Below are 24,170 nucleotides of genomic sequence, written 5' to 3'. Positions count from 1 at the left end.
AATTAGAGGGGACCTTATGTGCGGAGGAGATGGAAGGAGGAGGAAGAGACAGTCCAATCAACCCCCTGGGGGTGCAGCCAAAACATGGCTGGGATCACCTCCCCCCATTGCTGGTTCTCACCACTGTATCCCACCCCGAGTCTGTCACCTCCCTCTTCTCCCCTGCCCCTGGGGGGGGGGGGGCACAGCTCCAGGTCTACTGGGAAGGTGCGAGATGTACCAGGGTGTGGGCTGGTCCCACCTATGAGCCAGGATATGTCCTCATTCCAAAGGGACTTGGAGCGTAGGTAGCAGTGACCCCCGTGCTCGCTGCCATTGGCAGGCATGCGTGATAGGCCTGGTACGTGCTCCTCGCTAATGAACTGTATTGATTCCACATCTTGTTGTCTCCCTAAACGGCAAGCCACACATCTGATAGATTAAATACCCACAGGATTGCCCACCTGACATCTCCATCACTCTGCCTGAGGGTCCCTAATGAGTTTTACAGCCTCATGACAGAAGAAATTAAGGTCAAAATCTGATGTAGAAACTATAAATCACCCATGATCTCTGAAAGTAGCAAAGGGCTGCAGCCCCAGCCCCTTTCTCACCTGGGCCGGGCCGGGCCAGGGCTTGATGGAGAAATAGTCAGATGTGGTATGTGAGTGCAGCGTGGGGGCGAGGGTCATGCTGGGGGACTCCTGCCTGAGACCTGCCCCTGCGCACAGATGACTGGCTCCTGCATTGCCCCGCCTACCCCACCCCCAAGTCGTCGGGATGTCCTAACAGAGTGAGAAATGCACTGAGAGGCGAGCACCATATTTCATTTATAAAAACGTGCATACCAAGGAGTTCAAGACACTCTGGCCATACTGTTCTAAAAATGCCCCTAGAGAGAGGAGAAGGTTCAGCAGCACTCTCTCCATTTTGCAGGTGGAAGAAATGAGGCTTGCAGAGGAAAGGCGCTTGGCCAGGGTCATTCAGTGAATTGAAGACCTTGAAATTCCAGCCCCAAGTTTGCAGGTCTTGTTATATTAAATGCCTAAAGGGGTCTTTTGTCCTGGCCTTCTTTCTCCTTGGCCAGGGGTATACCCTCTGCAGGTGGCTGGGCAGGCAGGGGAGCTCTGGCCTTCGGTTAAGCTTGCATCTGCTCAGACCTCCCTCTTGGCCCTACAGTTTCATCAGGTTCTCAGGGAGGGGTTTAGTAGTCTCCACGAGGAGGCTGTGTTGTCTCACAGTTAAGGGAAAGGACTTTGGAGTCCTAGAGCTAAGGTTCATGTCTAAACTCTGCCCCTTTCCACAAGTGTGAACTCTGGCAAACACCTACCTTCTCTGAATCTCAGTGCTCTCATCTATAAAATGGGGAGGCTAATTTCTACCTCACCAGGTTGCTGTGGGGATTCAAAGAGATAACACATGTACGGGCTCAGTTTGGTGCCAGACGCTTCCTATTAGTTCCTATTATTTGCTCAGCACTTATTCTGTGTCAGGTATTGTGCTGAGTTCTTTACCCATATTATCTCATTGAACCCCCACAACAAATCTCTAAGGAACTATCACCATCACCATGCTCCAGAAGAGACTAAACATCCACACTTCTTTCTCAAATTCACAGAAACTGTGATTTTTAGGTGGCACGACACTATGTGACTAAAATATTACACTTCTGGCTTCCTCTGCAGACAGGTACAGCCACACGACTAAGTTCTGGCCAATGAGATGAAAGCAGCAGTTTGCAAGGTGTTTCTAGGAAGTCTCCTTAAAAGAGAGAGAGTGTTCTACACGTTTCTATTCTGCAACTTAGAATATGGATGACGGCTGGCCACCATTTTGAACTATGAGGGCTATACCCTAGGAGTTGTGGAGAAGAGAGCATGAAGGAAGGCTTTTCCCCCATCTCTCTCTCTTCTTTTCCCCTTAAGTGAGAAGCAGTGAGGCAGAGAGATAGACTTTCACATACACTCTGACCTGGATCTACCCAGCAAGCCCCTTACAGGGAGATGCTCTGCCCACCTGGGGCCGCTGCCTCACTGTTCGACAACTGAACGATTTTAGTGCCTGAGGAGAGGTCATGGAGCCATCCCCAGTGGATGGGCCCAACTTGCTTGAACCATTTGAGCCATGGCTGTAGTAGAGGAAGTGAGGAGAAGAGAGAGGAAGAGAATGGAAGAAAGAGAAAGAGAAAGAGAGAGAGAGAGAGAGAGAGAGAGAGAGAGAGAGAGAGAGGTGGAGAAGCCAATGGTCGGTTGCTTCTCCTGTGTGCTCTGACCAGGAATCAAACCTGGGACTTCCACATTCTGGGCCAACGCTCTACTGCTGAGCCAACTGGCCAGGGTAGCTTTTCCCATCTCAACTGCTTGTATAGGGGAGAGAAATACCCCTTGATATTGTTTAGGGGTTTCTATCACTTGTAGCTATATTGAGTTATTGCTGATACAAGTAATCTATTTGAAGTTTAATAGCTCAGAAATGGCTGATTCAGGATAAATCACAGTTTTGCCTAAGTCTGAAATCTTGAGTCTTTACCACTCTGTCCCCAGTAGTAAGGACTTAAGAACATGAGTTGATATCACCATTATCATCACCTAGTAAAGCACAGAATGCTCCTTCTAGAGATGTTCTAACCTAAGTAACCAGACATTAGTGGTCATGAAATCAATTTAATGGGTCATGACTTACATTAAAAAATAAAATAAAATCTAGTAGAATAAAATAGAAAGTAGTAGAGTAAAAACCATAAGACATTGATAAAAGAAACTGAGGAAGACTCAAATAAATGAAAAAACATTTTATGCTCATGGATTGAAAGAATATTGTTAAAATGTCCATATTACCCAAAGCAACCTCAGTCAAAATTCCATGGCATTTTTCATAGACACAGAACAAATAACCCTAAAATTTGAATGGAACCGCAAAGACCATGAGTAGCTAATAGCCAAAGCAATCTTGATAAAAAAGAACAAACATGAAAGCATCACACCCCTGGTTGCACACTATATCACAAATAAAAACAGCATGGTACTGGCATGAAAACAGACCCACAGATCAATGGAACAGAAGAGAGAGTCAGAAATAAACCCATGCATGTATGGTCAATTAATCCATGGCAAAAGAGCCAAGAATATACAGTGGGGAAAGGACAACCTCTTCAATAAATAGTGTTGGGAAAATTGGACAGCCACCTGCAAAAGAATGGAACAGGACCACTATCTTACACTTATATATCTTATATATAAGCATAAATTCAAACTGTATTAAACACTTGAATAGAACACCTGAAAACATAAAACTCCTAGAAGAAAACCTAAGCGCTATGCTCCTTGACATTGGTCTCGGTGGTGATTTGTTGAATTTACCACCAAAAGCAAAGTAAAAAATAAACAAGTGGGACCACATCAAAATAAAAAGCTTTTGCACAGCAAAGGAAACAATCAATAAAAATGAAAAAGCAACCTTCTGAATGGGAGAAAATATTTGCAAATCACTTATCTCTTATAGGATTAATATCTAAAATATATAAAGAACTCATACAACTCAATTGCAAAAAACCAAACAATATAATAAAAAACAGGCAGAGGATCTGAACAGGGATTTTTTCCAAAGAAGACATATGGAGAGCCCACAGAGACATGAAAAGGTGCTCAGCATCACCAATCATCAGGAAAATGCAAATCAAAACCACAAGGATATATCACTGCACACTATTAGAATAACTATTATAAAAAAACAAGGAATAACAAATGTTGGCAAGGATGTGGAGAAAAGGGAACTCTTGTGCACTGTTGGTGGGATTGTAAATTGGTGCAATCGCTATGAAAAACAGTATAGAGGGTCCTCAGAAAGTTAAAAATTAGAACTACCATAGGACCCAGCTAGTCCACATGTGGGTATTTAGCTGGAGAAAATGAAAACACTAACTCAGAAAAATATCTGCATCCCCACACTCATTGCAGCATTGTTTACAATAGCCGAGACAAGGAAACAACCCAAGTGTCCATCAGCCATCTGCAACAACATGAATGGACTTCAAAGGCACTATGTTAAGTGAAATAAGTCAGAAAGATAAATACCATATGATCTCACTTATATGTAGAATCTAAAACCAAAACAGAACTGAGCTCACAGATGCAGAGATCAGATTAGTGGTTGTCAGAGGTGGGTGTGGGAATGGGCAAAATGGGTGAAAGTGATCAAAAGGTACAAACTTCCCGTTTCAAAGTAATCATGTCATGGGGATGTAATGTACAGTGTGGGGACTTTAGTTAATACTGTGTTGTATATGTGAAAATCGCTAAGGGAGTCAATCTTAAAAATTCATAAAAAATAAAATCTAGAATAAAATAAAAAATACTAGAGTATATTACTGCATGCAGCAAGGAAATATTATTTTCTCCTAGATACAAATGTGTGTATATGTCCTGGGTTATGAGGTTAAATGTAATTTTTATCATATATCATGGTTGAAAAAAAATTTTGGAAACACTAAATAAGCCAATGGGCATATGGGACTTTGAGCCCCTCCAGATTAAACTGTCATTCCCTCCTACAGGGATTATGCAAGATTGTGTCACCCCAAACCCATAGGCCCAGTTCAATTTCTCCCTAAGCTTTTGCGCTGACTCCCACCCAGACCCCCTCTGTGCTCACTCAGCCTGTCTCTCAACTGCTCTCGGGACAAACCCTCAGGCCTGGGCTCTGGTGGCTGTGGATGGGCTCATCCCTCCACTGTCCTCCCATCCCAAGGCTCACGACCTTCCGAGCACAGGGCACAGGTGGACTTTGTACAGGCCTTCGGTTTGGAACATTTAGGAACTTGTTCTGGCCTGGGCCCATTGTCCCCTCACCCAGGGGGTCCATTTTCTTCGCTCTGGTGTCCTCCGAGCAGCTGCCTGCGCAGGAATAATCAGCAGCTAACCCACTGAAGGGTGGCTCTGACGGGTGCAGAGTGCAGGGAACCACAGGCTCTCCGCTCTGAAGGGGAGTGTCTGGGGAGAGGTGGTCACGTGTTGTTGGCTTTGAGAGTGTCCAGCAGAACACCTTCATTTTACAGATGAGGACACAGAGGCCCCTGGAGCTCAAGGTCACCCAGTGACTGAACAGCTCCCACCTCCCAGACCAGCACTCAACCATCTCCTTGGTCTCTGAAGATGGCTGATTCCAACTGGCTAGAGGCAGTGTGTCAATGGGCACCTGATGGTGACCAGCGAACAGGGGGGAGGTCTGGGGGCTCTGGAGTCAGACAGACCTAGATTTGGATCCTGGCTTGGCTACTTACCAGCTGGCTGACCCTGATCAGGTTACTTAACCACTATGGGCTTCTGTTTCTTTCTTCTGTATAATGGGCACAGAAGAGATGAATAACACTGTAAAATGCTTGGCACTTACTAAGCTCACAACACCCACTCACCAGGGCTGTGGTGATGGACAACACTGTCCTCTTGGGGTTTCCTTTGGAAAAGAGGCAGAGGCTGGTGGCAGACAGGGCTGCTTCTGCCAGGAATGGGGAATTGTGGAGGCACCAGTAGGGAGGCTTCCAAGGTTCCACAGGCAGTGGAGCTTCAGGTCAGTTTGTCAAAAATCAATTAGCTGAGTGACTAAATGGCTGGAAACTGTCAGATATTAGACAAAATCCTGGAAAACCTGCTCCAGGAGCAGGGGTGGGAGCCACAGCCCTCCATCCTGACCCGGGCCTGAGCCCACAAGGGCAGCCTCCTGCAGACTCCCACCCCACACGCCCTGCCCGCGCTCCTTCCTGAAGCCCAGGGTGGTGGCAGGCAGGCGGCAGCCAGCTGTGTCCTCTCTCTCTCTCCTTAGCACTTGTCCTACCTCTCATTCCATCCCATTTCGGTTTTACGGATTGATATTTAGATTAAAAGAATAAACACAGTGAGGAGCACTGAGGCCTGACAGACAGAGGAACTCAGACTGTCAATCACCGTCAGCCAGCTCAGCGACCTCCCAGCTCCGGGCCAGCACCAAACTGGCCCCTTCATTGGGAATGAACCCAAAAGCAGATGAAAGGGACCAGAAGTACAGCCTGGACACCCCCAGAGTGGGGGAGGGTGTGTCTACAAAGGCCTTCCTGGCCAGTTTGGGAGCAGGGCTGGTGACACTCATATATTTACAAGTGCCTCTCTCCCTCCAGCCCCCCTCTTCCCCTCCCCAGGCTGCAGATAAAGAATTCAATTTTCTTTTAAACGGTGGGGAAATTGGAAGAGATTTTGTTCTGTTTAAGCACAGCTGGAGTCTCAGGTCTCAAGGGATTCCAGAACAATGAGATCAATTAAGATGGCCGTGGTGAGGGGTGTCAGGAGGAAGTGGGGGAGAGGGCACAGAGCAGGGGGGCAGGGGCTGCGCTCAGGAAGGGGAAGTCCAGCTTCCACTCTTGCGTTCACTAACCTGTCTCTGTTGGGCTTTGCTCAAGTCTCTGGACAGGACCTACTCATTTGGTTGTGTTACCATCTCCCAGACTTACTAATAATTCATGTTGGCGATTTCTGTCATCAGTGTTATACAATTACAAGTTCAAACTGAACCAATGCTCTCAGAAGAGGGAGAGGCCACTGTTCTAGAGGAGTACGGATAGCCCTGGGTGGACCCCCAGCGCGCAGCAGGTGCTGGCACCGCTACCAGGGCATTTGCTGTGTGGGGGCTGGGGACTACAGCCCTTCCACAGATGAATCCACAGCACTGCTGAAATGAGGATTATCCCCCCCATTCTGTAGAGAGGGACTGGAGCCCAGGGACAGCTACCTGCCTAAGGCCAACTTGTGGTAAGAGGCTGGGGCAGGATGCCAACCCAAGGCTGTCTGCCCAGTTCAGTGTTCGCAGAGGTGCAGGGCCACCTGGCGGTCAGGGTGAGATGTGATGGGCATTCCCTGCTGGGCCTGGGGAGGAGAACAGGGAAGCCAGTGCTCAGACCCAGGCGTGAGCTGGGAGGGGTGGGGCAGGGGGTGCTCCTGCATCTGCCGCTTCCCCACTTCCGTGGCCACCTGCACGTCTGCAGCCCGCACCTTCCACCTGGTCTCCCAGCTACCCTGCCCCACTGTGGCCCTCCACCCCCTACCTCACAGCCACAGCAGTCCATCAAGTCTCCCGCAGCAGTCACCTCTGATGGACTCTCTGTCCTAGTTAGTCACCTCTCCCTCCTCCTGTCTCTATATCCACCTGCACCCTCAACCACCTGGTAACACACAGGAACACCCCCAGCCCGACACCCCTGCCCTGCCCGGTCATGTTTTCCCCCGTAGTGCTTATCCCCATCTGACATGCTCTGTATTTCTCTGTTTATCTTGTATATGGCTGTTTGCCTTGTTCACTGCCGTCACCCCAGGCACTGGATAGTCACTGAACGAAAGAGGATGATAGTGCCATCTGGGGGGCTGAGAGTGCAGAGTCCTGTTCTGAGGGACAGCAGGGACGGCTTCTATAGCAGAGACACATGGGCTCACAGACCCCCCCCCCACACACACACACCAACCTGCCCGGCAGCAGCTAAGGAAGCAGGGTCAGCTCCTGCTCGCCTGTCTGCAGAGCCAGGCTGATGGCCTGGCTGCACTTCAGCCTTGACCTTGCAATCATCTGCCCTGATTAGGATCAGGGGGGCCAGGGCATCCTGGAATCTGGTGGCCATTGTAACTCCCAGTCCCCTGCCTCTGCTCCTGGGCTGGGGTCCGCATCCCCAGACCTGCCTGGCCTAGGAAGGACCCTCAGAGAGCATCTAGTCTATCCTCTCGTGGCACTCTGGACCCCAGGAGTCAGACTTACTCTGTGCAGTCCACCTCAGGGATGGGAGTCCCAAAATAGAGAGCACCTGCCTTTGGGAAGTCTCCAGTGGAATGGGGAGAAAAAGACATCAGCCACAAAATCCCTAATATAAATGGTGAGAACAGCCAGAGAAAGCTAGGTAGAGGGCTTGCAGGGAGCTAGCAAGGAGGGGAAGATCTCAGACAAAGCGGGTTCATGCCCCTCAGTGGGGAGGGCTTCTTATAAGGCTGCCAACTGGGCTGGCCCTTAGGGTCAGCAGGCTCTGGACAGTCTCAGACGGAAGAGAGCTAGGTGGGGAGCCTCAGGCAGGAGAAGAGGGGGAGGAAGGGGAGGAGGAGGAGGAAGGAGAGGAAGGGGAGGAAGGAGAGGAAGGGGAGGGAGGGGAAAGGGGGGAAGAGCAGAGGGGGGGCAGAAAGGGAGGAGGGAGAGGAAGGGGAGGAGGGGGAGGAGGGGGTGGGCAGAGGGCTGGAGAGAAGCTTAGGGACAGGGTGTGAGGGCCTTAAATACCAATCTAGGCCTAGGACACTGGAACTTGACTGGCCACAAGGAGTCTGGGGCCCGCAGAAAATTACCTTTGTCCTACCACTACTCATGCAGAGCTTTTACTAGGATGAAAATGGGATTTGAAGGGTTTCCTCCTGCTCTTCCGCTTGTTTTTGCACAACATGCAGGAGGAGAGGGACCTCTCGTCTCCCAGCACCGTGCTCACATGCGACACCTCAGTGAAGGGTAAAGAATTACAATGATCTCTGAGTGGTTGCAAAACAGCTACATTTGTGTCAATACTCTGACATTCTTCTCACTGAGAGTTGAGGGAACATCTACACCCCTTCCCTCTGAATCTGAACTTGCCTTACTGAGTCACTATAACCAACAGACTTCACCAGAAACGATGCTGTGTGACTTTAAGGCTGGCTCAGAAATGGCCACACAGCTTACGCCTATGGAAACGAGCTCGTGGCCCTTGTCCAGAGCGTGGCACAAAGCAAGTATGACTGAGTGCTGACTGAATGTGGGAACAGGGGAAGCAGTGGAGAACCCCATGTGCTTTGGGGCTCCTACAGTCAGGACAAGCTATGTAATTTGTAAGGTCCAGTGCAAAATGAACACATGGGGCCCCTTGTCAAAAATTGAGAATTTCAAGATGGTAACAGCAGAGCAACAAGTCAAGTATGGGACCTTCTAAGTCCAGATCCCTGAGCAAATAATGCCCAGGCTGCACACCCATGAAGCCAGTCTTTCTGCCGCATCAGCTGTCTGCCTCCCTCTAGGAGTCTTGGCCTTCTTCTGTGTCCTTATATAATCCTCTCCTGATTCTGCTCCTTGAGGCTGGGGCCTGAGTGTCATCAGAGTCCCAGAGTTGGGCACAATAAGAATTCAACCAGTGTGTCACCTTCAGAGGACCCAGTGTCCAGTGAAGTCAGGGCCAAAAGCAGACAATCCAGGAACTCAGATGCCAAAGTTTCAGAGTCACTGACCCCAGAATAAGATGGGCCTTCACGGTGGGTAAGAATACCAACAATGGCACCAGCAATCACAGCTGTCATTTACCCACTGCTTTCTAATGCACCAAGTGCTCTTAAACGCCCCATTCCTCTTAAACATGGGGCAGAAAATATTACCGTGCCTATAGTGACCTCTGGTGACTGAGGTTAGACACAGCCAAGCATCAGTCCAGGCTCACACTGCAGGGCAGCACGCCCTTCTGCACGGGGCCAGAGGGACGATGGAGTAAGTACCACCTGAGGCTGATGCAGGGGACTGGCTTCCCTGACCACCTGGCTGGGCTCTAGGTTAGAAGCCAGATGAAGCTTATGTTCAATTCCTTGCTCTCAGTGGCATGGTGGGGTGTGTGGTGTGTGTTCCTTAAGCTTGTAGGATGAGGGAGCCCTGGGTACGGAGCTGGGGAAGAGGCTCACTGCATTTTATATCCACCAGGACTGAGCCAGGTGGGGGGCAGTGACATCACAACATACTTTCCCCCCTGGTGTCAGGGGCGTCACTGTGGGTGGAGGGGGGAGAGAGCACCAGCAGGGCGGTGTCTGTTGACATGGGGATGGAGGGAGGCCAGAAGGAAAAGCTGGTTAGGTCTAGGAGCTGGGAGGTGAAGGCTTCGGAAATTTTCACCAAACTTTCATTCAGGGCAAGAGGAGGAGGGGCATGGTAGGTGAGGGAGCCCTGCTGGCCAGCAGGTGAGTGAGGGACCATCAAAGGGCAGGATGTAGGTCTGCGTCACAGAGGGACACCCTTTCCTCTTCAGCACAGTGAGTTGCAATTGGAACCTTACGGAGCCAGAGGCCCTGATGCGGAACGCAGCCCAAGCATCTCACTTCACACCGAGGACACTGGGGCTCCCTGAGAATCCCCCAGGGTACATGGCCGCCCAGGGCAGAGCCGTGACTTTGAGCATGGTGTCACCATCCACGACGTCTCAGCCAGGAGGCTCAGCACAACTCTGAAATACTCCGAGTGTGTCCCAGGCCAAGCTCTGTGCTGAATGCCCTCACGAACCAGTCATTCAATTCTCACAACAACCTTCCCAGACAGGATCCGATCAAGGTGCCCCCCCCCCACTCCCATCTCAGAGGAGGAGAACACTCAGTGGCCCCCCGAGGCCCCTGCCCCCAGCAGAGCTGGGCTTCACACAGGCTGACAGGGCGTGGAGGGCAGACAGACTGGGGCCCTTGAAGGCTGATGATGATAAAAACCACTTTTTTAGCCTGTCAGCTAAAAACAAGGTGGGGTAAAAGTAGGTTTATAGCTATGAGTAAGTGAAACAATTTATTCTTGTATTATTACTTATTGAGTGTATTGTTTTCCATATGAACAAATGTAAACCTACTTTTGCCGACCCTGTAGTTACATCCACGTCCTCACAATGGGTTCTCCTAACAATCTAGCCATACAGGCTGGGCAGCCGCCACACTTCCCACCCTATGGGAAGAAAACCAAGTTCCAGAGAAGGATGGACCCTGTTCAAGATGGTACAGCCCCCCAGGACAGGCTGGGAGAGGGATGGGGAGGAGGGCGAGGAGTGTGTGGGGGGAGCCATTCCTTTCAGCTCCCAGAAGGCCACTCTGCTTGCCTAGAGCTAACGGCGGGTACCTGTCCCCGGGCTGAGCCAGCCATGAGCTGGTGGCCCTGAGGTCCACACCTGCCCAGCCAGGGCTGTTATATGCCTTTTCTTGCTTTGAATTCTCTGCCTGGAGAAGAAGCCTGTCTTGTCTGACAGCCCATCTTCTGCCCATTCCTGCTGTGTCCTACCTCCCTGCAGCGGGGAGAGAAGGTCTCGGAGGGCAGTAAGACCTGCCCCAGGTGTACCCTCCCCCCTGGCTCCCATTCCGCCTCAGCATCCTGCTCTCGCGGCCCTAGGACACAGAACTATTAAACTGGGGACAGAGGTTCTACACTGCGGGAGGCCCAGCTGGCTCCTTGTATATCCCAACTACAACCTGTGCCAGCTGTTTCCCAAATGCCTGCCATGGGCTTCCAGGACAGAACAGGTAAGAGAATGTGGATGACTTGATACCAGACTTCTCCACTATCCAAACAGCAGCCCAGTGGTTATGTTTGGGGTAGGTGGCAATTCAGGAGGAAGAGAGACAACTGAACCCCATCTGCCTCATAAGAACAGGACTCTACCTTCCTGCACAGCACCCCCCCCTCACCACAGTCCAGCCATAGGGCCTCTGCACATGCCATTCCTGCTTTCTCCAATGTGCTTCCCTCTCCTTATTCCCTGGTTAATGCCTGCTCAACTGTTACTTCAGAGAAGCCTTCCCTACCCCAGTAAAGCTTAGGTGTCCTTGTAGGTATTCATAGCTCCCTGATCTATCCACAATAGCAAGTAATACTTAACATAAGACTCGTTTGTTAGTGTGAACATCAGGTTTTCTCAGGAGACTATAAACTTCGTGAGGGCAAGACTCACATCACTACTATGTCCCCATGGTCTTGTGCCTGACACATTGTAGGTATTCAAACATTTGTGTTGAATAAGTGAATGGTTCGATTGCTCTCCTACTGTCTAATGGCACCCACAAACTGCTCTGCCCCATGTATCAATTTGTTGATCTGTGGGCTGCCCCAAGCCCAGCAGAATCCCATGAAGACACCCCATGGTCTTCCCACTTGACTCTCATTGTCAGGCCAGAAGGCAGGATTGGGAGGTGAGAATCAGAACAGCCTGGGGAACAAACTGCACAACCTAGAGAATGGGAGCCACCACCACCACACAGGAGTCTGGATGCACACAAATGTATTATATACACGGACCCGAGTGCATGTAGTTGTACACACAGGTACAGGCACAGACATGACAGCATGCCTGTGTATGAGTGTGCACAGACTTACCTCACATGACCACCCACACACATGTAGGTCTATGTGCCCCTGCACATCTCTCTCCTGTGTGGTCACCCTTCAGAGGGCCAGATTCCACCGACATTCCTCCTCCATCTCCCCTCCTCCCAGGAAGCCTTTCCTAATGAAAACAGCTCTGGGTGTCTTGGGACTCCTGCTTCGCTGGGCAAAGTGCTCCAGTCTCCCTGACCTGGTCTTCACATGAATGAAATATTGCTCACCTAACCCTGACTCCTGAGCAGCTTGGGACCTAAAGAGCTGGGCAGTCGCCTGATGGTGCCAGAAGGGTCTTAGGGTCCCAGAGCATTGCCCAGAGACAAAATGCCTAGAGCAACCCTATGGCCTGTCCACCTGGGTCCCGCAGGGAGCACTTTTTACCCTCAGCTCTGCACATTATTGAAAAGACAGGCTGAATGGTCCAACGCAGAGCCTCCCAGATAGGTAGCCTAGGGGTTAAGAGCCTGCAACTTGGGGCCAGGCAGTCTTTTTGTGAATTCCAGTTCAAACACTTACTAGCCCTGGGACCCTGAGAAAGTTACTTAATCTCCCTAAACCTTTCTCATCTGTACAACGAGAACGACAGCATCTATATACTTAGGCTGGAAATAACATCACACGGTTTACGGTCAGTCTTTGATAATGCCAGCTGTTGAAATGATTGTTACAGCAGTGGTAGCAATAGTAGCTCCAATCCTCAGGTCATTTCAGCCCTCCCCCTGCCTCTGGCACGACTGTCCCAGGCTCTAGGTCTAGAAAGGACCACAGACACATGTTAATCCACCTTGTTTACTTTACAGATGAGGTGCTGCTAAGGGAAGCATTTTCTGCCCAAGTCATCCCAGGAGTCAATTCTGGTGGAGCCTTTGAACTCTAGTCCTCTCGCTTTCCCCTCCACCAGCGGAAACTCGCCTCGTTGTAACTGGGGGGCGGTGAGGACCCCAAAGCCTAGGTTGGGGGAGGTCCAGGGAGCAGGGAGATGAGACGGTCCAGCCTGTCCTCCTCGCTGGAACGCCCAGGCTGGAGGTGACAGCCTCTCACACTCTGGCTCCCTGATGCCGCTGTGAAACCGCTGCCTTCCCCTGAGACAGGCAGTGAGCCACAGAAACAGGGCCATGCCGGGTGGGGCTGGGGAGGCCCCTTGCAGCAGGCTGCCGGGTGGGGCTGGGGAGGCCCCTGGCAGCAGGCTGCCGGGTGGGGCTGGGGAGGCCCCTTTCAGCAAGCTTTGCCCCAGACTTCAGTGCAAATTAAAACATTTTCCTTTTCTTCATAATTTTTTCCTGACACAACTGCCCATGAAACATTTTAATAATGCCTCAGTAAAGGTCAGGGAGAAGGAATGTCACAGTCCCCGAGCAGCTGTAACCTCAGCGCCTCCTGCAGCGCGGGGGGTGGAGAGAGCCTGCTGACCCAGGGTCTGGGAAGAGAGCGGCAGGGTGGAGGAGGGGAGAGCAGGCTGCTGGGTGCGGGTGGGATGGCCACAAAACCCACTCTGCTAGGAGCTCTGGAAGCACCTCGGGAAAATCAGAGATGGGGACTGGCAGGGGTTACACAGGAAATACTTCTACATCCATCACCCATCGTTCACACATCTTGACAGCAGTTTTTTGGGAGTTCTCACACCCCTTTTGCATATGAGGAAATAAAGGCTCTGAGAGATGACCTGGATAGACTGGCACCCAGCAAAGGCGGGGAGACCAGGGCCCACAACAGTGTTCCCTTTAGATCCTGAGCCCCTTTAGATGCACAACCCTGTTGTTAGCTTATCATTGAGCAAAACAGCTTTCTCATGTCTGTCCGATTCCACAAACCTTGGCAGTGGACAGCTGATTAGGGGGTGGGCAAGGCTTGGACAGACACGCTCAGGAACTGGAGGCGGACTAATGAGCCAGCTCTGGACAGAAACCCTTAGGCAACCACGGAGGAGGCTGCACTCACCTGCTAACTACCCCGAGGGTCCTGGGCACTCAGCAGGGTCCACGCAGGCCCAGAAATGGCTCTGGTGCTCGAGGAAACCCAGTTTCAGGACCTACTCTCTCTCTTGTGCCAACCTCAGATGGGACCAGGCTTGACACATAGTCCTTGGCACCAGCAACTGGTGACCAATCAAGAAGTGACCCTGCTCCCTAGGCTCCCCCACCCTCCCCCAGGGCCAGGGTTAACGTGGGACTGAAAAGTGAGACTCTCTGTCCCCAGCAAGAATACCAGGAAGGAATCCCTGGATCTCCTCCAAGTCTGGACCTGATGCGTGAATTCTTTGCCACATGGTCCCAGGCCTGTGGCAGTGGGCCTCTTCCCCTTGTGAGATCCTTGAAGCACAAGCTGCTTGGGTGTCCTTCACCCTGACATTCAAAAGTGGCTGGAGGGTTGAAGCAGCTTTCTGTGGGTCCAGAAGGCTCAGTCTCTAGGGGCTGCAGGAGGGTCCAGGGGCCTCAAGCACCAGGTGACTGATTGCAAGAAGCACCCTGTGAAAGCCGACGAAGCCACGGGCTGGGGAAGCAAGCAGCCACGGCAGACTTACTGTTTCCATATGATGGCCTGCCTAGCTAAACATCTGTTTGAAATATTAATAACTGTCAGATGAGAAGGGCCTAGGGGCTCAATACAGTTTCATACCGTCTGTCTGTAGAGTAAACACGCTTCAGAGCAGGGGGCCTGCGATCAGCACACCCTGTCTCCACTTGGCATGAGGATGGAGCAAGAAATAGAAGCGAGGACTCCAGGGGCCTCAGAGTGGGTAGGGAGGGGCAGTAGTGAGTAAAACTTCATAATGTTTATTGAGCATCTACTAAGGGCAAACCCCTGAACTTGTATAATACACATCTACTACTTTGATCTGTTCAGCAATCAATCCTCTTTCGCCTTATAACAAAGCCCCCTTTGAAGTAGCCCCTCCCCATTTTCAGCCCGTATAATTTGCATGAGCTAACCCCAACCCCTGGCACCAAACCCCTGGTACCACAATGGGGAGTATGACCCACGTCTAGATTTCAGTATATCCAGTATATCAGGAGGGACAACAAGCTGGGTCAGTGAAAAGCAGCTCTGGGACTTTTGCTAGAACCACTGAAAAATATATTTTTTCCCACTAGGGCTGATTAATTGGTAAGAAGTAAGCCTAGGGGTGCTGGTGTTGCCTTCTGCCAATACAAAAAATGCCAGAACCTGGTGTTGAAGTCAAATTTCTGCTCAGCTGAATGCCTGGATGCAGCCATGCCTGAAATCACTTATACTTATGAGTTACATGAGCTATTCCCTTTTTTTTTTCTTGAAACACAAATTTCTGTACCTTGAAGCCAAGAGTACTGACTAGTACAAATGGACACTGGGAGGGGTCCCTTATCAAAGCCCCAAACCAAGGGCAGCTGGGGATGCTAAGTGCCCTTAAGTAGCCAATTCTTCCATGGTGCCTGTGCTCAGATAGAAAGGGCCATCATCCTCAGAGGTGGCTGGTGCCTTTCCCCATTAGAGAATGCTCCCGGGCTCCTGGCTCACCCAGGTACTGTCTGTCTCAAAGACAAGGCTGAAAACCAAAGTCTCCCTCAGGTTGACCCCTTCCACACTACGCCCTAGCCAAGGGAGTCCCACTGAGAAGAGTCAAGATGCTTTAATCCACCACCACCACCTCTGACAACGTGGGGCATCCCTTCCCTTACTGCCCAGACTCCTTGGGCAAAAGCTCTCTGGCTGCTTCCCCATGGCTGGTCCCAGAACTCAGTGGCCCTGTAGAAGAGTGGGGACTCACCAGAACCGTCAGCACAGAGGTCCCCACGGTGACGTTCTCATACAAGCTGATGTTGTACAGTGGTTGGCTAAAGATGGGCCGGTTGTCATTCTCGTTGATGAGGGTGATCTTCACCTTGGCATAGCCCACGTGGTCAGGCACACTCTCGTTGGCAAAGAGCTGGGTGTGAAGAGCAGGGCCCAGGTGAGCTCCCGAGTGCTTCCAGAGCCTTCATCCCCATGAGTCCCCCTGGGGTCTCTGCTGGTCCCAACCCAGCACACTTGTCAGTCCCTGCCCATTCTAAGTGTGCGCTACTGTGCGTCCCTCCATCACTGGCCATAGGGCTAGGGTGTCCACGGACTCTGCTGGGCGAGAGTGGCTGAGAGGGCTGGGCTGGCAGGGTCCTGGCAAGCTGCTGAGGCTTTGTTGGCGCCTGGTAAAATTCCACTCAATGCCTGGACATTTCCCTATCGTCCCTGAAAAGGGAGGCTCAGCCCAGCCCCTGCCATGGCTCAGTGCGTCAGGTCCACAGGGAAGGGTGGGTAGAAGTGGGAGGGAGAACTTAAGGGGACGGTATCCCCCCCCCCCCCCGGCCAAGATCGTGAGAGTGGTCTTACATCGAAGTCGTAGCGGTCCACAGTCTCGTAGTCCAGGGGGATGGCCACCCGGATGCGAATGTCTGCTTTCCCTTGGACGGAGGTGGGGGAGATGATGAAGTGGTGGGAGTTGTTCCCCACCAGGTACACCTCGAACATGCTGTTGAGGCCCTGCATGAAGAAGGGGGAGGAGACCAGTCAGAAGGCGTGCAGGAGGCCAAGGCCTGGAGTGAGCTGGAGGGGCAGAGCTGCTTGGCGCAGCAGGTGAAGCAGCAGCAGGGGAGGAGAAGGGCGGGGCGGGCCTGGCCCCTGACCCCGGTGTCCCCGGCTCCCACTGAGTGATTCTGGCCCAGCTCCCGGCCCCTCCTGCCTGTGTCCAGCCCTCTGGGACTCTCCTCCAGCTTTTTCCCTTCATCACCCATCGGATGCCCACAGCATCTGTTGCAAGTGGTTTGGTTCATTTTTCATCTCCTGCTCCTTTTATTCTGTCCCAGTGACCCCAAGTGGAGAGGGAGCACTTTTAGCCTCTCCTGTTCCCTTTGAGTCTCGGCAAGCAGCAGGGCCTCCAAGCCCTGGCCTGAGGGGGCTCCCATTGATTGTACAGGCAACACTCCTCTGGCCCTGTCCGGCCGGGCAGGTTCCAGCTGTCCCTGGCATGCAATCCTGCTGTCAGATGGAGGGGATCAATTAAATGCCCGAAGGGGCACTAATAGTCCAAGTTGGCGGAGTGTGACAGCTTTGAGCAGGTGACACTAACGTCTCTCCCTCCCCTGGTCCCCTGGACTGGGCCCCTCTATCACAGGACCTGGAGGCCTGGGAGGGTGGGGTCAGGCTGAGTTGTGCTCAGGGGGTGGAGCGATGCCCCTGCAGAGCCCCCTCCTCTCGGCCCCCAGCCTCCCCAGCCCCAGCCCTTTCCAGGCTCACTTACCAAGTTCTATCAGTGGGAGTCAGTCAGTCAAAGGATATGGAGACAGAGAGGAGCCGGAGATATATGGAGAAGAGGAAGGAACCAGAGAGAAAAGATGGTGAGATCCAGTGTGGGTGAGGGAGAGAGGCTAAGGAACACGCCCTGCCCCAGAGGAACGGCCCTCTCTGTCTCTGCCGGGTGACAGCCTCGGGGGCCGAGGAGGGCGTGTGCGTGCTCACAGGGGCAGCCCCACGCCCGGTGGAGGGGCAGGGGTGCAGAGGAAGAGGTACAAGGCCACAGAGGAGGAGGCAAGACCGGGCTGTCTGCCTGAGCTCACAGAGTCCTCACCCAGAGGGAGTGGGGAGGGGAGTGGGCAGGCTGGGAGAGGAAGGACCATGTCCCTGTGTCCTCCTCCCAGGAACCCGGACAAAACCCTTGCAGGAAATGATCCCAAGCATGGTCATGTTTTAAGTTTCCTTATATAGGAAATGTTAAAGACACGATACACAGACATGGGAAATATCCACATAGTTCAAAAAGGTAAAGGGCACACAACCATCTTCCTTTCTCCATTGCCCCAGCCACTTGAGAGCCTTCCCAGGCCTTCTCACCACGCCCAGTACTCAGCCTCTTTCCTGGAAACCAAGCATACGCGAGCATTGTGTCTGTATACCTCCCCTTTTGACACAAACAGAAGCACGTGATACATGTTGCTCTATATTGAATTTTTTTTTTTTTACTTAAAGCTATGTCTTGGAGACTGTTCCATAACAGTACAAATAAACAGTGATATTAACAATAATAACAACACAGCACGCATTTATTGGGCACCTACTCTTTGCCAGAACTGTTCAGGAGAACCCTCTGTAGCTACTGTGGGCTGTCGGGAGCCCCTGGAGGCCACAGACCATGCCTCAGCCAGGGGTCCCCAAACTTTTTACACAGGGGGCCAGTTCACTGTCCCACAGACTGTTGGAGGGCCACCACATACAGTGCTCCTCTCACTGACCACCAATGAAAGAGGTGCCCCTTCCAGAAGTGCAGCAGGGGGCCGGATAAATGGCCTCAGGGGGCCGCATGCGGCCCGCGGGCCGTAGTTTGGGGACGCCTGCCTCAGGCGGTGTAAACTCACAGGGGAGCAGGCACACAGTGGGTGCTCAGAGAGTGATGGGCGACAGCAGTTATTCCTCGCCCATCACTCTGCATCCTCCTCCCATAGGCCATAGGGTGGAGAAGAAACAGGGCCGAGGCCTGGGCACCCACAGAGGAAATGAGGCTCAGGGAGGCTGGACAGGCCAACCAGGGCTGCACAGGTGGCTGGTGGCCCAGCGAGGGTCAGCTCCGGCTTGGGTGCCTCCAGGCCTAAGGAAGTGGTCAGGGCCTGAGGCGGGCGTCCCCCAAACGCAGCTCTGCTGCAGTATGAGCTAGCAGAGCCTCCTGACAGGGCACGGCTGAGCACTCAGGGCTGAAACAAAAAGTCCAGCGGGTGAGCCCAAGCAGGGGAGGCTGCCCTGGGAAGGGGAGCTGTAGGAGTGGAGGAAAGAAAATGGATGCACAGAGAAGGGACGCCAGGTAGCTTTACGCACGTTCTAGTCCTTAGGGTAGATCAGAATCACCTGGCGGCTTTGTAAACTAGATTATTACCCTCCCCCAGGAATACGGAGTTAAAACCTGAGGAGGAGGGGGCGGGGTGCCGTGCACAGGCAGAGAGCGAGGGACGGAGGTGGTGCCTGGGGAGGTGGGGCTGAGCTCAGTGTGGAGGCAGCTTCTGTACCTGGCCAGGCAGGAGCACTGGGTCTCCTGGCCCCTTCAGGCAGGTGTCCGAGTCTCAACAGGAAAGGTCTGCTGCTTTCCCTCGACCTGCCGCCAGGGGCTGGAAGTTCCCTCAGGCCAGACTCTGCAGATGTTAGGACCCCTCACATGGCTATACTGAGTCCCCAGAACCACCTTCTGGCTAAGTGCCCTCATATGCTTAGCCTGCCCTTTCAGAACCTTCCTAGGTCCAATTCCTGCTGAGAGTTGGCTTGCGATGGCCCCTCAGGATGTGTGGCTGTGATATTCACCCACCAGTTCCCTAAATTGGGCACAACCCCTAGTGACTGCAGCCCTGGTGGGAGCTTCATGTAACAACCATCCCCGTTTATCAAGCACCAACCAGACGCTCACATAGACCTTAACCAGAACCTTCACGACGACAATGGGACAGTATCATTTACAATATCAGGCCACCCTCTTTATGAAGAAGGAAACTGAGGCTAGAGAGCGTCACTTGTTCAAGCCATACAGCTGCCATCAAGAGTCTGACTCCCGCAGAGTCTAAGCTCTTTAATCACCCTCTGCTGCCTCACCAGCGTACCTCCCACCGCAAAATGCCGCTCCAAATGCGGGCAAGGAGAGTGCTGGTGGACACCTCCAGCTCTCTGAATAGCGCCTCTCCCAAGGTCAGGGAGCAAGGGCGAGCTTATGGCTGGTGGAGGTTCAGCCCTGCTTGTCCCTGTCCCTGGAGGCCTCCTCCCGCCCTCCCTTGCTCACTGCCAGGCCTGGCTGAGGGCTGCTCGGTGGAGTGAGGAGGGAGGGAGGCGAGAGAGGCAGGTGGCCCTCTTGGAACAGGAGAGGGGCAATTTTGTTGGGAAGGGAGATAAAGAGAAACATCAAAAGGAGTCCCGGGGTGTGTGGAGAGGAACCTGGTGGATTAAATTCTCCTCCAGCTGGGAGAGGCGATGAGAAGGCTGATAGCTGGCAGCTGCGGGTCCTGGAGCCAGGCAGCAGCACCGTCCTCCTTCACAGGCTGGGGGCGGTGGCTGCCACGGCTGCGGCTGGTTTATTTACTTACTGGGAGGGGAAAGGACCCTCCTCATCCCCGCGGGTCCCCACCCCACGCAGCCAGCCGTGCTTCGTTTCTGATGACTGAAGTCTCGCCACCCCCACCCCGTGGAGGGCCGCACCACAGCCCCCATGTTATCAGCTGCTGCCAGAAGGACCTGGGCCCCTCTGCGCCCTAAACCCTGTCCCCACTGCTGTAAGGCCCTCAGAGCAGGCCCTCACTGCCGGAAACTACGCCTTGTTTCTCTGCAGTGCCCATCACAGTGGCTCCGCGAGTTGCCCTGTTGTTTTTCAACTATTGATTGAGTTTATTGTGGGCGGCAGCTCATTGAATGCTCACACTGACTCTGAGATTTACACTAAGGACTGCCGCACTTGGGACGTCCCTCCTCTTAGAGATCTAGATTCAGGCTGGCCCCTACGAGTGGGCTTGCGTGGGATGTCCTGGCTTCTCTCAGATCCTGGCCTGACTTCTCTCCGGCTATGGCCGGAGTGTCCACCACCTGCATGCTCTGGACACTGGCACTTCCCTCCACAGATGGCCGAGTGCCCTGAAGGGAGGAAGGCCTGCACCCCCCACCCCAGACTCCTTCCCTCCGCGTGAGATCTGCAGATGCCTCCTTCATCCTCGCTCTGCCTGGTTCTCCCCACCCCGAGGCACCAGTTAGCCACGTGGAAATGTTCAGTGCTCCTCACTTTCGTTCCGGGGGTTGCTGGTTTGGTGACTCAGTGGTGTAATGCAGTGGAGAGTCGAGTTCAGGGTGTGGGAATAGGCCCTGTCACTTCCTACTGTGTGACCTCACTTCTACTCCTGGAGCCCCAGTTTCTTCCTCTGTGAAGTAGGGAGAATAAGGCATGCCCATAGGATGAAGAAGCAGGTCATCTCTGTGCCCCACCATGCTTTGGTGGGTGACATCTGAGTTACGTTTTCTTACCTTAGACAGGAGACTCTCCAAATGCAGGAGCCTTGAGTGCCTTTTTCTTTGTACCCCAAATGCTAAAGGACCCTCACCCCAGCCTGTGACCTACAATGAGCCCTGGAGGAGACCTTTATTCCTTCTCACAGAAGAGACCAGGGAAATGCAAATGCACAGCAGACGAGGGAAGGGCAGCAAGGACCAAGGTGGTCTTCACACTGGGGGGCTGGTGCTGTGTAATGAATCAAGACAGATGGGCCGAGGCCCCCGTGAGGCACCCACAGAGTGCTGTGGGCTGACAGGACACCCGTAGCCCAACCTGGGAGCAGGGCTGGCCACCTGGAGCGGGGCTCCCAGGGTCAGTGCCACCCCCACAGAAGCCCTTCCCAGAACTCAGGACCTCCAGGGAAGAGCCCTGTGAGCAGTGATGTCGGGGACTAAAGCCCCGAGCCTCGGTGGTGGCTCAAGACATACAACCCCTGGAGTTGGGCCTGACTCCAAATTTGGGCACTGCCCTGTTCAGCTGGGTGATTTTGCCCAAAGAATTTTACCTCCTTGAGCCTCAATTTCCTCATCTGCAAAATAGGTAGAATAAAGGCTGCTTGATAGGGGCTATCATGGGTAAGCTGAAAAGTCTTGGTAAAGTGCCTGGCACAGAGTAAGTGCTCGAAAAAAGAGTTATTATTATTGTTCTAGAAGGGAGGGGTTGGGGACAGGCTGATTTATAGACCCTGGCCAGGAATGAGAGGGGCAGGCAGAGAAGAAGCAAAGGCTTGGATGTGTGCAGGGGTGAGGGGACGTCCCCATCCTGGGTGGGGGGCCAGGTCTCCCTCCCTCCTCCAGTGCTCTGTTGGTCTAATCCATGCTATTGAGCAGCAGAAAATCGAACCCCACTGAAGATTCTTTATCACTCCTCTGTCTATCCTTTCACTTAATTAACCCCAATCAGACATGCCCACGTGAACCCTGGCAGGAGGCCGGCCTCTCCTCACCCCTTCACCCGAAAGCTTGCAGCTTCTCGCTCCAGACCCTCTCACCTAAGGGGGGTGCCACATTTCTTGGTCCTGCCTTCCCAGGGCAGCTTTCCCATGCCCAGTCACCAGGCAGGCCCCTGGGAAGCTGGAGTCCAGGGGACAATAGGAAGGAGCCCTGTGGCGGTCACCGCTCCCTAACCCTGCTTCAACCCCCAGGGCCCTTCCAAGTTTCAGAGCCTAGGAGAACTGGTGCTGGCACTTCCCTGGCAATTCCAGGATGAGGGACCACCTTCTGCTGAGGGACCATCTCCTTGTGTTCCTCTCTTCTCCTCTTGTTCTTAGGCACAGAATCCCAACTCCAGCCCTGGCCGGTTGGCTCAGTGGTAGAGCGTCAGACTGGCGTGCAGGAGTCCCGGGTTTGATTCCCGGCCAGGGCACACAGGAGAAGTGCCCATCTGCTTCTCCACTCTTCCCCCTCTCCTTCCTCTCTGTCTCTCTCTTCCCCTCCCGCAGCCGAGGCTCCATTGGAGCAAAATTGGCCCGGGCGCTGAGGATGGCTCCTTGGCCTCTGCCCCAGGCGCTAGAGTGGCTCTGGTCACGACAGAGAGACGCCCCGGGTGGGCAGAGCGTCGCCCCCTGGTGGGCATGCCGGGTGGATCCCGGTCGGGCGCATGCGGGAGTCTGTCTGACTGCCTCCCCATTTCCAGCTTCAGAAAAATACAAAAAAAAAAAAGAGAATCCCAACTCCAGGACCCAGCAAAGCCCCTGTCACATGGTGGAAGCTCAGCCCTGCTCTTTCTCCGTACATTCCAGGCTTGTCTAGCCATGGGAGCCTGAGGTGGGGGTGGGCCACCTCTCAGGCCTGCAGCAGGGTGCAGGAACTGAACCCCATTTCAGGCTCTTGCACACCTAAACCCTCTTCCCAAGCCCCTCTGTGGTTTGGGTCCTTGAGCAGCATGGGCCTAAGGTCTGGAACCTGTTTTCTTTGGATCTGTCATTCATCCCCATATGACAGGGCAACTCTCTGTTCTCTCTGGGCCTCAGTTTCCTGATCTGCAAAGTGGGAAGTGTGAGCTGGGTGATTCTGTGGGGCCCCAGCACTGCCTGCTGTGCTCTCCCAAACTGCTTTCCACACCTCCGGTTCAAGATCCCTCTCCCCCCTGTCTTCTCCTTTGCCTTCCTTTCCCTTTCCTTCTCGTCTCTGTCTTTCCTTCTTCTTCTTTCCCTCATTTCTTCTCTTCTTTTCTTTCTTGCCTACTTCTATCCCTCTTCTTGCTCTTTCCCCCTTTTTTTCACTTCTCCTTTTCCTCCTCTCCCCTTCACTGTTTGCCTCCATCTCTTTCCTCTCTCCTCCCCTGCCACTCCTGGTCTGCTTCTCTGTTCCTTCCCCCGCCTCTCCGCCTGTCTGCCAGACTCCTCCCCGCCCCCAGGTTATCTGTTGGATTCCACACACGCCTGCACAGACGGGATCAATCCCAGGCTGCCTTGCCTTCAGCTTATCTCTGCTCCAAATGATTGATTTTCCCTCTTTAAGAGTAATTTGCTGGTGAATTTCATGTATTGCAAAAACCCTTGTGAAATCTAATTCAATCCGATTGGCATCTGGCACTTTGGGGAAAGAATACTAGGGAGCTGTCAGTTCCATCCCACGAATGTGTGTATAGAAGACGTGTCTATAGAAGGGGTGCGAGGTGAGCAGGTGCTCCTCACCTAAACATGTGCGCCTCCCTCTCCTTCCCTCCCACCCTCAGAAAGGATCTTGTCCATTGGCCGGTCAGCTGGTGCCAGCTCTTCTGGGAAATGAATTATAAGGTTCATTGAGTACTTGCATTAAGGTAAGTGAGAAACAGGTGCTTTCAAATTCTATTTTCCCAATTTGCAGCCCACCACCACAGTGCACTATGGGAACCTCACACTTCCAAAGCCCTGCTATACATGACCACCCGACTCTCTCCTTGCCTCTCCCCATTTCAAGGGCAGAGTCCCAAATCCAGGGCCCCAGCAAAGCCCGTGTCACATGGTGGTAGATTAGCCCTGTCATCTCTTCCATATTCCAGGCTTGTTTGCTTCAGTACTTCAGTTTCTCTACTCTGGCAGCGGCCACCTCTCAGGCCAGAATCA

At 52.9% G+C, this 24,170-nt stretch overlaps 1 protein-coding gene across 1 annotated transcript in view; it reads right to left on the bottom strand.

Annotated features, from left to right (window-relative positions):
* The window catches only part of LOC136381375 (cadherin-23-like), a 360,324-nt gene that overhangs the window by 83,066 nt on the left and 253,088 nt on the right, over window positions 1-24,170 (bottom strand). The window contains exons 12-13 of the mRNA XM_066350013.1: window positions 16,450-16,599; window positions 15,854-16,012 (exon numbers count right to left, since the gene is read on the bottom strand). Coding sequence (XP_066206110.1) covers window positions 15,854-16,012; window positions 16,450-16,599 — 309 coding nt within the window. The remainder of the gene's footprint in view (window positions 1-15,853; window positions 16,013-16,449; window positions 16,600-24,170) is intronic.

The sequence above is a fragment of the Saccopteryx leptura genome, chromosome 9 (genome assembly GCF_036850995.1).
Source record: "Saccopteryx leptura isolate mSacLep1 chromosome 9, mSacLep1_pri_phased_curated, whole genome shotgun sequence".
Classification (NCBI taxonomy): domain Eukaryota; kingdom Metazoa; phylum Chordata; class Mammalia; order Chiroptera; family Emballonuridae; genus Saccopteryx; species Saccopteryx leptura.
Note: the sequence above shows the minus strand (reverse complement) of the source record. Positions and strands in the feature narration are given on the sequence as shown.